General features: G+C 38.1%; 1 protein-coding gene across 3 annotated transcripts in view; it reads left to right on the forward strand.

Annotated features, from left to right (window-relative positions):
• The window catches only part of il1rapl2 (interleukin 1 receptor accessory protein-like 2), a 1,249,784-nt gene that overhangs the window by 87,695 nt on the left and 1,144,945 nt on the right, over positions 1-17,144 (forward strand). For 2 of the 3 annotated variants that reach the window (XM_073057804.1, XM_073057806.1), the window contains exon 2: positions 5,303-5,403. In XM_073057804.1, the coding sequence (XP_072913905.1) occupies positions 5,322-5,403 (82 nt within the window). In that variant the 5' untranslated portion in view covers positions 5,303-5,321. The remainder of the gene's footprint in view (positions 1-5,302; positions 5,404-17,144) is intronic. The other variant, XM_073057805.1, reaches the window with a different exon arrangement.

Consider the following 17,144-nt stretch of genomic DNA (forward strand, 5'->3'; position numbering starts at 1 on the left):
AGATTTCAAGCACACTGGATGTGGGGGAAAAGCCTTCTTTATATCCCCTCTCCTTACCTTAAACCCATACTATTGGGCTGTAGCTGCCATTGCAGTGGGGACAGGTTTACTGCTTCTGTGGGAATGTCCTCAAAAAGTTGGCATTCATGATTAAGGGCACCCATCATCCAGGACATGCCCTCTTCTCATTGTTAACTTCACGGAGGAGGTACAGGAGCCTGAAGACATACACTGAACAATCCAGGAACAGCTTCTTCCCCTCTACCATCAGATTTCTGAATGGATAATGAGCCCATGTAAACTTCCTCACTTTTTTCATTTTTTTTGCTCTCTTTTTGCACTACTATAGATATATATACATTTTTATAATTTATTTTTTTAACATTATGTATTGAAATGTACTGCTACAGCAAAACAACTATTTTCACTATTTAAAATTTCATGCCAATTCTGATTCTAACTACCCTATCTAACACATTCAGTTGATGTGCAGGATTAGTCATGAGGAATCGTATTCTTGACTTGCTTTGACTGATTGATTCTTCCAGAGGATATCTGGAGATACCGGCCTGTTAGATAGGCTGCTGCACAGGTCATTGTAGTTGGAGGTAGGTCAGTCATCGTACAGTGCAACCACGTAGCATGCAACCAAGACCCATCACGACTCGGGGAACTGGATGGTCTTACCAGGATACTGAATTCTTAGAAAGGCTTCCCTAACTTTGGTGAATTCCATCGCTAATCAAGTTGCCCTGCTGCTGTGAGCTTGACAGCACACAATCTGTTACCTCTCCAATTCTTGAGACTCAGTTGGAATCTGCTAAGTGTAAACCTCATTAGAGATGAAAGGATGCCTTGTGTCAATTTCAGAATCAGGTTTAATATCACTAGCATACATATGTCATGAAAAATGTTGTTTTGCGACAGCAGCAATACATAAAATACTATAAATTACAATAAAACATATACAATAAATAAAATAATAATGCAAAAAGAGCAAAGCAATGAAAAAATAGTGAGGTTGTTTACATAGGTTCATTGCCCATTCAGAAATCTAATAGCGGTGGGGAAAAAAGCTGTTACTAAACCGTTGAGTGTGTGTCCTCAGACTCCTGTACCTTGATAGAAAAGAATTGCACTGAGGGGAGGGCATGTCCTGGATGATGAGGGTCCTTAATGATGGACTCTGCCTTTTTAAGGCATCACCTTTTTGAAGATGTCCTCAGTGCTGGGGAGGCTAGAGTCCGTGATAGAGCTGCCCAAATTTGCAATGTTCTACAATTCCATACCAGATGGCAATGCAACCAGTTAGAATGCTATCCAAGACATCTGTAGAAATGTGTGAGAGTCTTTGATGACATACCAAGTCTCCTCAAATATAGCTATTTCCTTGTCTTCTTTGTAATTAAATCAATTATGTTGGGGCTAGACCAGATCTTCAGAGATGTTGACATCCAGGAATTTAAACATGTAGCTATGAAAAGGATCTTATTCTTAAGTTTGCACTGTAAGAAGTTCTTACTTGTATGTGGATCCTGAAATAACCTGCATTTTTGTTTACATATGATCTTTGAGTATCCCACCATTGAGTGTATTTACATCCCATTACTGAGTACATTTCCATGGAGCACTGCAACAAGACAGCAGCATCTATCATCGAAGAGCCCCACCATCCAAGCCATTCTCTCTGCTCGCGACTACCATAGGGCAGGAGGTGCAGAGGCCCTGGGTTCCACACCACTAGGTTCAGGAACAGTTATTACCCTGCAATCATCAGCTTCCAGAACCAGCGTGGATAACTTCACTCACCACAACACTGAACCTACAGACTCACTTTCAAGGACTCTTTTACAACTCATTTTCTCAATATCATTTTTTAAAATTTGCACTATTTGGCTTATTTTGCACGTTTTTGTTTGTCAGTCCTTGTTAGTAAAAAGAGTTTCTCATAGATACTATTGTGTATCTTTATTTTTCCTGTAAATGCCTGCAAGAAAATGAATCTCATGGTGGTACACTACATAATAATATATATGTACTTTGATAATAAATTTACTTTGAACTCTACTTTGATCTTTGACAGTCCCTTGGGATAAAGGATGTCCCCCCCCCACCCCCGGCTACTGTGTCCAAAGGGGGCATCAGATTTGTGCAGAGATAAGCAAATTGTGGTTGGGTAGCTTCTGAGGCAGACAACTTCATCCACCTTTTTAATGCTTTCTGACTAAAGAAGGCCAGTGAAAGTTTGATCTTGTTTTACCTATTTTATGTATTGACTAATACTTTTACACCTACTTCCACTGCACAGGTTGATATGGTGGTAAAGAAAGTCTTTGGCATAATTAACATCATCATTATCATTTTATGTGCTATGCCTATAACCATGATTGTTCTTGACAAATTTTTCTACAGAAATTGTTTTCATCACCTTCTTCTGGGAGGCTTCTTCACAAGAACTCACAACTCTAGTGCTCTGAGCTGTAATAGTATCAGCATTTTGGTCTTTTTTATTTGCATTCACTTAGTTACATTACAAAGATCAAATGCTCACCATCCAAGAGATCTGACCCCAAACCTGGTTCATTACCTAGTAACAGATCCAGTACGGCCTCCACTCTAGTTCCCTGCCAACATACAGTTATCATCATTACATAACGTGTCGTATGATGTGGGCCATCATGGTCATTTCTCTATCTATGACCATGATTGTTCTTGGCAAATAATTATATAGAAGTGATTTGTTATTGCCTTCTTCTGGGCTGAGTCCTTACAAGATGGGTAACCTCAGGCACTTTCAGAGATTGTCCGCCTGGCTTCAACGACCAGTATTTGTTATATACAGCAGCAGGTCATATGACCATTCACCATCTGCTCCCATGGCTTCATGTGACCCTGATCGGTGAGGCTAAGCAGGTGCTACACTTTGCCCAAAGGTAACCTGCAAGCCAGCAGAGGGAATGAACACCTTAGACTTCCTTTGGTAGAGATGTAACCCTGTCACCTGGGATGCTTGCCTTTATTAGTTGAGATATTAAGGTCAAAGGTCAGGAAGTTATAAAACTCTAGTTAGGTTGCATTTTGAGTATTGTACTCAGTTCTGGTGACTACATTTTTAGAAGAAGTTGGAGGCTTTGGAGAGTGTGCAAAAGAAGTTTACAAAGATGCTGCTTGGATTAGAGAGCATAAGGACAAACTTGGGTTGTTTTCTTTGAAGCAGCAAGGGCTGAGGGGAGATCTGAGAGGGGTTTAGAAACTTATGAGAGGTATAGGTAGAGTAGGCAGCCAGTATCTGTTTAACATGAGAGGGTGTAAGTTCAAAGGAGATGTACAGGACAACTTCATTCTCGCATAGAGTGGTGGGTCCCTGGAGTGCATTGCCTGGGTGGTAGTGAAGGCAGATACAACAGAGTTCTTCAAGGGGTTCATGAATTTGGAGGAGATGGAAGAATTCGGATGTTGTTCAGACAGAAGGAATCCTGTGTGCCTCACGATGCAACAATTCTCCAGTGTAAATATATTTTAATCGTCTCTTCAATCTTAAATGATGCTGCCCCACTGTTCTATTCTATTTTTCTTATAACCTTCCGCTTAACCTATTTTTGTGCAATAAGCTCTCTGCTTCTGGCTATCCCAATTGTACACTGTCTCTTACGGCTTTTGTAATTAGAATAGAGCATCTTTAAAGAAAAGCCACACGTTTTTCCAACACAGTCTTTGTTGTGCATTTATCATTTCTCCCTACTATCCTTTCTTTTGCAAGATATCCAAAACTTAAAACTCCTACTTTAAGATGGCAAATGGAGAATTTGAAAATGAAATATTACACTTTCTCAGGCATGTATTTTGTATGATCACTGACCTGGAACAGCCAGCAAACTTTTGTTAATTAAAAAGAAAATCGCTTATAAAAATGCCAAAAGCACTTGGGAACAAATGATTTTGCTCTATCACGATCAGTTGTGTTTATCACACCTTTTCAGTAACTAGCTTACAGAACATATAACTCAATTTTGTGGGCAACATTTCAGGGGGCAATTATTTGTAGGTTCTACTGAGACACTTAGTGATAATGTTTGAAGTAAATTTATCGTTCAGGTATGTATATGTCACCATATACTACCCTGAGATTCATTTTCTTGCAGGCATTCACAGTAGCTATAAAGAAGCACAATAGTCAATGAAAAACTACACACGAGCAATGATGAATAAACAACCAATGTGCATAAGAAGACACACTTAGCAATTATAAAATAAAATAAATAATATATCAATAAGTAATAAATAAAAGTAATAAATCATGTTCAGAACATCATTTGTAAAGTCCTTAAAAGTGAGTCTATAGATTGTAGAATATTTCAGCATTCAGGTGAGTGAAGTTATCCATGCTAGTTCAGTAGCCTGATGGTTGAGGGATAATAATTGTTCCTGAACCCTGTGGTGAGTGAACTAAGGCTTCTGTATCTCCTTCCTGATAGCAGCAGTGAGAAGAGAGCATGGGCTAGATGGTGGGATTCTTGATGATGGGTGCTATTTTTCTGTGACAGTGCTCCTTGTGTATTTTCTCAATGATGAGGAAAGATTTGCCTGTGATGGACTAGGATGTATTCACTACTTTTTGTAACCAAATAAGATGGTGACATTTTAATATTCAAAAATTAAGGTCTTACCACAGAAAGCAAGTTAATCAAGCTTTTCTTCACAAGTCCCATCAAACCACCAGTAGTTGCAAATAGAATTCCTAGAGAAAAAATTGGCAAAAAATACATGTGTTTCAGTTGAAATCTAACTGAAGAGAAAACACAAAGTACACTGCAGATGCTGTGGTCAAATCAAGACGTACAAAAAAGCTGGATGAACTCAGCAAGTCAGGCAGCATCCGTTGAAAGGAGCAGTCAACATTTCGGGTCAGGACGAATGGTCTTGACCTGAAATGTTGACTGCTCCTTTCAACGGATGCTGCCCAACCTGCTGAGTTCATCCAGCTGTTTTGTACTAACTGAAGAGAATTTGTCACTGCCTTGTTTTCTAAATCTTTAAGTTCTTTTATTCAATAAATAATGGTGCTCTTAAGATGTTAGCTTTTGCATAATCCCCCTCAGCTAAGAGGAAGCATTTCAATTCTTTTATGTGAGCTAAAATGTATACTTATTTAAATTTTTGAGGGTTTGAATAGATGTTTTGGGACCATTTCATCACTGCATCGTGAAAGCTGATTAATTTTAGATGATAAATTTTTAAATGTTAAGGGTTTCTTTTTAAACTGCATAAGCTCTGACATCTAATCGTACCATTTTTGTTTCAGCAGCGAAAGGAACCAAAACATGAACATTCAGATCACTTTGGTGGCTCTTACTTATTTCTCTGTCAGTGAAAGTTTGAAGACTGTGTCTAAAAGAAATCTAGGTAAGTCAGAATGCCTTTTTAAATATTGCTCTGTTCCTTTTGATCTACCCATTGCTATTGAGGAGTTAGTTACATGCCAGAAACCACATTCTTTTATTCAATTAATTTTTAATGCAGCTTTCAAGCTATATTCAGTTAAATGCTGATTTTATTCATAATTGTAAGCCAACCTCATATGTTATTGGAATTTTTTAAACTGTTTTCCAAAATAACGTTAGCGCAGTCTGATTAACCCTCATCTGTAATTGAGCCTGCAAAACTAGACTTCTTATAATCGTCTTTGAAATTTAATCAACAATTTTGATAATTTTATTGCCACTGTGCTTCCAATTATTCTTTGTTCTTCTACTTTTAATTGTAACTTTGATGTGATTTGAAAGTCATTCAATGAAGATTCCATAGACAGCCAAAAGAAATATGACAGCTACCTTTTAGAGCTCTAAGTGTATGAAATTATTAGTTCTCTGCACAGATGTTGTATAGCATCTGTTCTGTACAAAGACATCAAATGCATATAATGAGAATTGCACAGGTTTCAATAAGTAAGAGGACTGTTTAGTGGTTGCATGTTTTGATGTATTCCAGGATGTTCTTGGTAAACAAACAGATATTTAAAACCACAAATTCCCTTAAAAATAAAGACTTAAAGGATTCCAAAATAAGCAATGTCTCAATTTCAAGAAGAAAAATGGAGACTTGGGATCTTCTTTTGACTATTACAATAATTTCTTCCTAGTATGTGGAAATCTTTTTTTCCTAACTAAAAAGATCACTGTTGCTTTGTATTTAGAACATAATACTGATGTAGTGGGAGACAACTTTTGTAAAACAAAAGCTGTAGTGTAGATCAGATGGGTCAAATAGCCTGAAGCTGTTTGTTAACATTTAAGCAAATATGGAAAACTGTGATCATGTCTATACAATGGATTCAGATTAACTGGACCATTGTTTAATTGGGGCAGCTGCTTATCTTGGACAACTCTTAGAGAGCAAAAATAATCGAACTAATAGCTGGGAATCTTTTGATTTCTTAGAGGCACTATGCCACTTAATTGGGACAGGAGACCGTTGGTGAAAATTTCTAACCTGCGTCAGTTTCGTGTGTTTGTGTGGCCATTAGACACTGCACCATGCTTAAAGCAAGCTGTTTATAAATGGTGTATGTTTGTGTTTTAACAGCAGTGATTTTTTTCACTAGTAGTTGGTGAGAAATAAGCAGAAAAACAGTTCAGCACTGTTCTGCTCACTGCAGTTTCAAGTTTGCAGGCTTGGAGGTGCCAGAAATGGCTGGGAGAGAAAGCAAAGCAATATTGCTACTTTAACAAGTTAGGACTTGTGAAGTGTTTGAAGTTAGACAATCATCTAGAATGTCACAATGAAAATGAAGACTTGGAGGATGCAATCATTGAAAGCATTATTTGAAGTCAGTCCATTATCTGCACTAGGTGCCTGCCCTGATTTTGTTCATTTACGGTAAATCAAAAAAACACAGCAGCATACATTGGATGAATTCTGCCGTCAATAACTATAGAAACTAATACAAAACTTTATAGTATTGTAGTAGTGATCCAATACTTTCTGTATTTCATTTAAGTACATATTTTGTTACTCAGTTAAATGGTAGTTTGTCTTTTTTTATACTATTTTAACTATTTCATGAAACTTCAACTAACTGTGGCAGCCACTTAATGGGTCAAAATGCACTGGTCCTGATGTGTCCCAATTAACCAAAATCCATTATATTGCTATCTGTTGCAAGAATAAAGAACACACTATATTGAAATTTTACCATTTCTTGACTCTTATAATCTGATATTTAGATCAATTGGGTCTATCTTATAAGCATCAGTGATGTATGACCTGCTAATCTTGTTTGATCAACTTTGGATTAAAATGATTATACCTATCAGATCTTCTGTGTTTTGTCTGGAGAGCTCTATTAGTCTCAATAGTTTTATAAGTCCTCGTGTATCGATGCATCATTCAATTATCCCTGACTCTGTCAAGCACTATTGACTCTTTGCTGTAATCAGTAAGAGAGGTGTTTCCATAACAATCGATAGCAAGCAAAGCAGATTTTGAACAGCTTTAAGCTCCCATTGCTCTTAGTCAGTTTACAAGATGTAAAGTCAGGCAGATTCTCAACCAAAATAGAAACCCTAAGTTTCCTTGTTCTGTGCAAATACAGAGGGAGTTTTAATCTTTCAGTTGTTTAACTTTTTATTAACTAAAACCATTACACAAATATGTCCATGTTCATTTCTGTTAACAATGATATGTATTTTTACTTTAATGAAATTATATAAAAATCAGAGAAGAATACAGTACAGGAACAGGCCTGTCTGCCACAGTGTCTACACCAATCATAATATCATCTCTCTGCACATGGTCTGTAGCTCTCAATTGTGTGCCTGTTCATGAGTCTGCCTAAGTGCTTCAAATATCTACCATGGCAGTGCATTCCAGGCACCTACTCCTCTGTATTTAAAAAAAAGAAATCCTGCCTCATAAACCTTTTTTAAACTTTCTGCCCTCTCACCTGAAGCCTAAGACCTCTTTTCCACTCTGAAAATGGATTTTGTCCATCTACATCAAGTGTGCCTCTCATAATTTTATATATTTTTACTCTGATATTCCAGAGAAAACAACACACACTTGTCAAACCTCTTGTATTAGCTAATACCCTCCCAATCCATTTAATATCCTTGTGAAACACTTCTGCACCCTCTCCAAGCCCTCCACGTCATTCCTCCATTTAACCAACCAGAACTACACATAATGTGGCATAACCAAAGTTTCATACTATTACAAAATAGTTTTCCAACTATGATTACTTAAGCCCCGACTGCTGAAGGCAAGCATGCCAGGCATCTACTTTACCACCCTATCCACTCATGTTACCATTTTCACAGTTATGGACTAGTACCACAATGTTCCTAAGGTTCTTTAAATTTGCTGTATAAGTTTTCCTTGTGTTTGACCTCCAAAAATGCATCACCTCACACTTGACTGGGTTAAATTCCAACTGTAATTTCTTCACCTCAAAGTTTCCAAATGATTTGTATTGTAGTGTAAATTTTGGCAGCTTTCCTCTCTAAGTAGAACTCTACCAATTTTCACATCATCTACAAACTTACTAATTAGATCACCTACGTTTTCATTTCTAAATATATAGTACTTGCAAAAGTCTTAGGTACATACATATAAGACTTTTGGACAGTACTGTATATATCATAAGCAGAGATCCCAGGAGTGATCCTTGTGAAAAGCATCTAGTCATAAATCTCCAGTTAGAAAAGCACCCATCTACCACTACCTCTGTCACTTAAGACCATGTCAATTTTGTATCCAATTTCTCAACAGGCTATGAGTCCCATTTGTCTTAATCTTCCAAGCCAGTTAACCAGGAGAGACCTTGTCAAATGCTTTACTGAAGTCTATGTAGACAGCATCCACTCCCTTACACCCATCAATCATTTCTGTCATCTCCTCAAGAAAAAATTTCACTCAAGTTTGTGAGACTGGAACACCCTCACCCAAAACCAGGCTGACTTTTCCTAATAGGTCCATGCTTTTCAAATGTGATATATACACATTGAGTTGCATTATCAAGAAAATCTGCTTTGACAGTTCAATATTTCAGATTTTTAGAAAAATTGCAGTGTATTAAAACATCTGTTACACAGCATCCGTGTTAAAATGTTTGTATTTTTAAGAGAGGGAGCTTGTCACAATTTGATTAAAGTGCCCAAGAATGAGTTTATCACAAAATAATAAGTATTTTAAATTACAGTATTATCCATCTGTCATGAATATGCAGATTTTAATTACTGAAAATAATTTCTTAACAATATACACAGATACTTTCAACAGTTGTCAGTCCTTGGTATTTTTTAAACCTCATTTGAATTATAATGATTTCTCTACAACACTTAAGAAAAGAATCAGCTTGGTTTTGATGCTGTTTTAAATATCTGCAAACATTATAATGTTTGACTGAAGAGTCTCTGGCACATCACTTGATCAATGCCTCTTATCATCTTGTACTCCTATATCAAGTCACAAATTCAGATATGTAAACAAATTCAGGTACTTTCGTCACTGCTCTGAGGTTAGGATTAACACACATGAAATAATAACCATAAAATATTTATAGAATACTTTTCATAAAGACGATGTACTTCAAAAGTCTCATCCTCCTTCACTTCAAAGAGAAACACCCCAGTTATCTATTGTTGTGTATTATCAGGCTGGAAAGATTCAGCCGTGGAGAAGTCCATTCTGCATCAGTTTAACAACATGAGCAGAATAATTGTTGGTCATCTATTGATAACATCATTCAAGCATACTCTCACCAAAGGCAATTGTGAAGATTGAAGGGAAATTAATGATAGGAATATAGGTGCAATCAAAGTACGTCCAAACACACAGAAGTACACTTGTACACCTGCACATTAAGGCAAATATCTAATCAGCCAATCATGTGGAAGCAACTCAATTCATTAATGCATTGAGACTTGGTAAAGAGGTTTAGTTGATGTTCAGACCAAACATGAGAATGGAGAAGAAGTATGATCTAAGTGACTTTGACCAGGAAATGATAGTTGGTGTCAGGCAGGGTAGTCTGAGTAATTTAGAAACTGTTAATCTCCTGGGATTTTCATACATAACAGTTTCTAGAATTCATAGAGAATGGTGCAAGAAAGATCCAGTGTGTGGCTTTTCCCTAGGTAAAACACATTGTTAATGAGAGAGATTGGTGGATAATGGCCAGACTGACTCAAACAGATTGGAAGGCGACAGTAACTCAATCATATTACATCATAACTGGTGTATAAAAGAGCATATCTGAATGCACAACATGTCAAACCATGATGTGGATTGGCATTAGAGATGTTGGTGTATCTAAAAGGCATGCCTAATAAAGTGGCTACTGAGTGTACTTTGCAGAAATGGAATCTCTTTCTGTGGTAATTATACTCCTCAGAATGATCAAATGATCTGTAAAACATTTCTTTCAATAGGTCCACATGACTAAGCTTTGGCTCATTTTCTTGCTGCCCACCTTGTAAAAATGATGCAGTGTATCAATACCTTAATCAGAAAAGTAATTGATTTTATTCAAACTTAAGATACATTTTTGCTCTATGATAAATAATGTACAAAGCTCTGCAGATGCAGTTAAAAAGTACTCTGGGGATATTAAGGGGATTGAATTAAGTGAATAAATCCCTTGTCTGCACTTGAATATTCTGTGGTTTAAGGTTATACACAAACATGATCATGCTTAATTACTAACATTCTTGAGTTAAAAAGAAAAAGATTTGCAATAACAAGAGAACAATTTAAGATAATGGCGAAAAACTCTGGTTATCAGTCTAGTACATTAAGGATTCTTTGAGCGCCTAATCAATTTACATTAAGCGTCTAAGCAACACATACAAAATGCAAGAGGAACTCAGCAGGCCAGGCAACATCTATGGAAAGGAATAAACAATCAATGTTTCAATCAAGACCCTTCGTCGGGACTCTTGCACCCCCTAAACTAAATGCCCACATGGAGAGAGCAGAGTGTAATCACTAAACACATAGTGCTGTACAGTTTTGCTATTTAAGATATTTTGAAATTGAATGAAAGATTAAGAAGTTTTCAGAACATTAAAGTGGCTTTATCAATAAGATTAAGCAAGCCAAGTCCAGTTTATTTTCATCTGACTATAGGTATGTACAACCAAATGAAACAATGGTACACCCACAATACGCATGTCACACCCAGCATTGAAAACAAAATATTTCCATAAGTATGGTAGTGAAATATTATTCAAAATGCATATAGTGTGCAGAATAGGTAAAGACTAAGCAGCTCTCTGTCCCAGTGACAAGACTTCGGTGGTGACAGGGTATTCATTAGACTCATAGCCTGATACCCAGTCTGGCAGTCCCAGTCCTGATGCTCCTGTATCTCCTTCCTGATGGTAGTCAGTCAAAGAGATTATCAGATGAGTGGGAGAGATCTTCAAGAATGCTTTGGGCCTTCCATTGACACCACTCATGGTAAGTGACACAAATGGGCAGAAGGAGATACTGACGATCCTCTCAGTAGTTTTTACTATTCTCCGCAGGGTCCTGCAGTCTGAGGCCCTGCTGCTTCCATTACACACAATAATGCAGACAGACAGGACCCTCCTGCAGCAAGTTTTTATAAGCCTTGCATGCCTCACTCTTCTCAGAAGTGTAGATGTGTTGTGTCTTCTTGCGTAATGAGGAGGTATCGTGGGTCTGTAGGTTTTCGCAAATAAAACAAAGTGAGGCAATTTATTTTTATTAAAACCCATAACACATTTTATTGAACTCCAAAACTTGCACACAAAAAAGTGCCCTAAAAATCTTTACAGAATAACATCACCACATCAGACCAGTCTCTTACAGTGAAACCCCAACTCAAATGTCAGAGGTTGTAAATTATGTACATTTCCACCAATTGCGTTATGCTACAGGTCCAGGTTAGTTTGTCCATTATGTGCACACCAAGAATCTATCTACTCTTCAGTGATGGATCAAGTGCCTCTACCTTTTCAGATGTTTGCAAAGATTCAGTACGTCACCAAAAACTTCGGCAAAGTTCAATAGATAACGCATTGAAGAGTGTTCTAACCTGTCGCATCACGGCCTTGTATGGAAATACCAATGCGCAGGAATGAAAAAAAGATGACAGAATGTGGTGGCTACAGCTCCGCCCAACACAGGAAAAGGAGCATCCATCATTGAAGACCCCCACCATCCAGGCTCTGATCTTGTCTTGCTACTACTATTGGAGAGGAGGTATAAAAGCTTTAGGTCCCACACAGCCAGGTTCATGAACAGTTGTTATCTGTCAAGCTTCTGAATCTACAAAGAGAACATAATTCACCACTAATCACGACTGATTCTATGACCTACAGACTTATTTTGAAGGACTCTTTGTAACTCATGATCTAATTATTTTTTTATTTGCACAGTTTGTCTTTTTTGCACATTGCTTGTTTGACAGTCTTTGATTATATATGGTCTGCCATAAATTTTTTCTGTAATATTTTCCCTGTAAATGCCTGCAAGAAAATGAATCACAAGGTATTCTATGGCAACATGTACGTACTGCGATAATAAATTTTCTTTTAACTTTGAAAATGGGCCATTATTTCATTGCTGAAGTGATCATACAGCTCAAACGGCAAGTGAGACTCGTCGTTAACGTTTATTTTAGAAAATGAATTTATCAGGATTAAATCTGTGCAAGACAATGTCCTGCCTAGTAACATGTCTAATGGTTATTCGTCTTTACATCACGTCTGTACAGAGTGGCTACTTTATTAGGCACACCTGTACACCTCACACTGCAAATATCTAATCAGCCAATCGTGAAAGCAGCAACTCAATGCATAAAACCGTGCACGCAGGGGTGCAGACGTTCAGAACAAAGAGCAGAATGTGGAAGAAATGTGTTCTAAGTGACTGTGACTGTGGAAAGATTTCTGGTGCCAGACAAACCACCACAAACAGGGTGGTTTGAGTATCTTAGTAACTGCTGACCATTTAACCAGAGTTTTATAGAGCTGCAGCATCACCTCATACTGTATTACGGGGCATGATCTAATTCAGTAGCAGAATGCACATAAGGGCCTGTCCTAAGTGTTAGTTGGGGTGAGTGCCACTGGGGTATTTAAAGAGGAGGTGAAAGAGGGGGAAAAGGTCAACAGGAAGTGAAGCAAAGGTGAGTTGAAGGTAGCTGAAGGGAGGCTTGAGTGGTGCATAAAGACATTCTATTTGTATGTTCCATATAATAACGTCACCACTTTATGTGAAATATTTATAAATGCTGTGTTTGTCCGTAGTATCAACACTGACAGGCAATATGAGTTTTTAAAATCAAAAAGCCATTGCATCGGGGCATTTCCACTCTCTCGTCCTCAAAAGTTCAGGTCCGGTGGTACAAATAGCCAAGACAAATGAGGTTGCAATGGATGGCCATGATTTCCTCTGCACCTTGTCATGACCTTCAATCTCCATGGTGCTTTGGAGGAGCACCTTCTTGATGATTGATTCTCACTGTTTACCTCATCCACCCAGTCTGTCGGAGCTGTCTTTGCATGCTCGGGCAGACATGTCCTTATCTAACAGAGGTATGAGGCCTGCTGACAACCCTCAACTGGCCGTCCACCTGTTGGAGCAGTGTTGCATCCACAAAGCTACTTGGAGCCACAGGTGAGAGTTGAGTGTCCAGTAGGGTCCAAAGGTGAGTGAGCTGACCCCATTTAGACATGACCAAGTTCAAAGTAAATTTATTATGAAAATACATATATGTCACATATATGAGATTTGTTTTCTTGTGGGCATACATATAATGTTCAAAAAACACAATTGAATCCACAAAAGGACGCACCTGGCAGGATGGACAGACAGTCAGTATGCAAAAAAGAACAAACTGTGCAAATGTAAGAGGGGAGAAGGAAAGAGCCCCATCACTAGAGGTGCTCCCCCCTCCCTGGACAACCTAGACAGCCCTGTACAAAGTGTACTATCTTACAAAATGAGAACTGAAATTGGTGTCCTTTAATGCTTCTTCGGCAGCCCGGGAAATTAACTTTGTGTTACTAGACTAGCAATAGTATTTATATTAATTAATACAGTGCCTATAAAAAATATACACTTCCCTTCAAAGTTTTCATGTTTTATTGTTTTACAGCTTTGAATCACAGTACATTTATTTTGGTTTTTTTGACACTGGTCAACAGAACAAGACTCTTTATTGTCAAGGTGAAAGCAGATCTTTACAAAGGGATCTAAATTTATTAAAAATGTACAACACTAAATAAATGATTGCATAAGTATTTCCCTCCCCTTAATATTACACACCAATTAATCACTATTGCAGCCAATTGGTTTTAGAAGTCACATAATTAGTTAAATGGAGATCTGTTTCTGGAGACCTGTGTGCAGTCAAGGTGTTTCAGTTGATTGTAGTAAAAATACACCTGTATCTGGAAGTTTCATTATGTGGTGAGTCAGTATCCTGGTAAAAACTACATCATCAAGGCAAAAGAATAGTCCAAGCAGCTCTCTGAAAATGTTTTTGAAAAGCCCAAGTCAGTAGACGGATGCAAGAAAATTCCCAAGTCACTGAATATCCCTTGGAGTACAGTTAAGTTAATCATCAAGAAAGAATGTGGCACAACTATATATTTGACTAGTGCAGGCCATCCTCAAAAACTGAGAGACCATGCAAGAAGGGGACTGGTGAGAGAGGCCACCAAGAGACCTATGACAAATCTGGAGGAGTTACAAGCTTCCGTGGCTGAGATGGGAGAGACTGTGCATACAACAACTGTTGCCTCAGTGCTTTACCAGTCGCAGCTTTATGGGAGAGTGGCAAAGAGGAAGCCACTGTTGGAAAAAACTCACATGAAATCTCAGCTGCAGTTTGCAAAAAGGTATGTGGGAGACTGAAGTCAGCTGGAAGGTTCTATGGTCTGATTAAATCAAAATTGAGCTTTTTGGCCATCAGACTAAATGCTATGTTTGGCGTAAACTAAACACTGCACATCATCAAAAACACACCATCCCTATTGTGAAGCACGGTGGTGGCTGTATCATGCTGTGGGGATGCTTCTCTGCATCAGGCCCTGGAAGGCTTGTGAGGGTAGAGGGTAAAAAGAATGCAGCAAAATACAGGGAAATCCTGGAGGAAAACTTGCAAGCGAACTGCGACTTGGAAAAAAGTTTGTTTTCCAGCAAGACAATGGCCCCAAGCAGAAATCCAAAGCTACACAGGAACGGGTTAAAAACAACAAAGTTAATGTCCTGAACAGGCCAAGTTAGAGTCCAGACCTCATTCAATTGCGAATTTATGGCCGAACTTGAAAAAGACTGTTCTCTCATGATCCCCTTGCAATCTTACAGAGCTTGAACAGTTTTGTAAAGAAGAATGGGGAAAAATTGTATTGTACAAGTGTGAAAAGTTGATAGAGTCCTATCCACACAGACTCCAGGCTGTACTTGCTGCAAAAGGCACATCTATTAACTACTGACTTGAAGGGGGTGAACACATATGCAATCAATTATTTTGTGTTTTATATTTGTAATTAATTTAGATCACTTTGTAGAGATCCATTTTCACTTTGATACAAAAGCCCTTTTCTGTTGATCAATGTCAAAAAAGCCAAATTAAATCCACTTTGAATTAATGCTGTAAAATAATAAAACATGAAAACTTCCAAAGGGGGTGAATATTTCTTATGGACACTGTGTATATTTGTCCTCATTATTCCTTTTTGCACTTTATTTTCTCATTTATTGTAATATTACATCTTGGTACACTTCTGCTGCAAAACAGCTACCTTCACATCATATAAGACAATGATAATAATATTAATTTCAGTTTCTAATTTGTATTGTTTTCTTTTTGTTATTTTTTAAGTGTAGAGGATTGATTAGAACCTGTAATCACGCCATTTAAAAGATGAAGTGCTCTAGTACCAGAATTCAACAAACATGTTTTGGGACTAATCAGATAATGCCTTATTGGACTTAGCTGCACCAATTGTTGACTGAAACCACTTCTTGATGCCCTGTAATCCTTCCAGCAATTAATAGAAATCTTTCCCCTCTTTGCTAAAGGAAATGAGCTCTTTCTGTTTTCTCAGTGTGGGATTCAGTTAAAACTCCTTGTTTTTCTAAATAAGTTAGTACAGCTTGTCAGTCATGTTCCTTATCTATAAACCTGGTAACGTCCTCATCAATCTCTTTCTGCTTCTCCAATGCCACAAGAAAAGTGCTGGTTAGAAATGTGGAATTAGGCATGCCTTTGATTGATTTGACTTTCTGTAATTGTCTGGATAATGAACCTCTCCTTAAGGAGGAAATTAGAAGATATATTCTGGAAGTACTCATTCTGCCTCTTTGGAAGGACCGGAGGCAGCCTTTCTGTGTGTGTGAGTGGTAGGGTAGGAAAGGGCTTATTTGATGTTGTTGCTGTTGCTGATTCAGATTCAGATTTATTTATTTATCAGATGTACATTCAAACATACATTGATATGTGTTGTTTATGTTAACAACCAACACACCCAAAGGTGTTCCGTGGGCAGCCCACAAGTGTTGCCACACATTCTAGCGCCAACATAACGTGCCCACAATGTTCTAACATACAAGCAACAATAACAACTGCTGAACACTGTGGACATGCTATACCGGCAGTGGAATGTGTGTCGGTACTTGTGGTCTGCCCCACTATATCCTTGGGTGTGTTGATTGTTAATGCAAATGACATATTTTGCTCTATGTTTTGATATACATGTAACTGCATCTGAATTATGTCACCACTGATCTCAACACAAACTGCAATCGTTACCTTTTCTTCTAATCTCTACTCTGGCCTCTTACTTCCTCTCCTCACCTGCCTATCACCTCCTCATGGTGGCCCTCCTCCTTCTCTTTCTCCCATGGTCCACACCCTGTGTTATCAGATTCCTTCCTCTTTAGCCTGTTACCTTTTCCATCTATCACCTTTCAACTTCTTACTTCATACCCCCTCTCCCACCCACCTGGTTTCAACTATCACCTTCTAGCTTGTCCTCCTTCCCCTCCCCCACCTTCTTACCCTGGCACCTTCTCCCTTCCTTTCCAGTCCTGATGAAGAGTCAATGTCCAAATCATCGACTGCTTATTCATTTCCGTACATGCTGCCCGACCTGCTGAGTTCCTCCAGC

Source organism: Hemitrygon akajei, chromosome 10, assembly GCF_048418815.1.
Source record: "Hemitrygon akajei chromosome 10, sHemAka1.3, whole genome shotgun sequence".
Lineage (NCBI taxonomy): Eukaryota > Metazoa > Chordata > Chondrichthyes > Myliobatiformes > Dasyatidae > Hemitrygon > Hemitrygon akajei.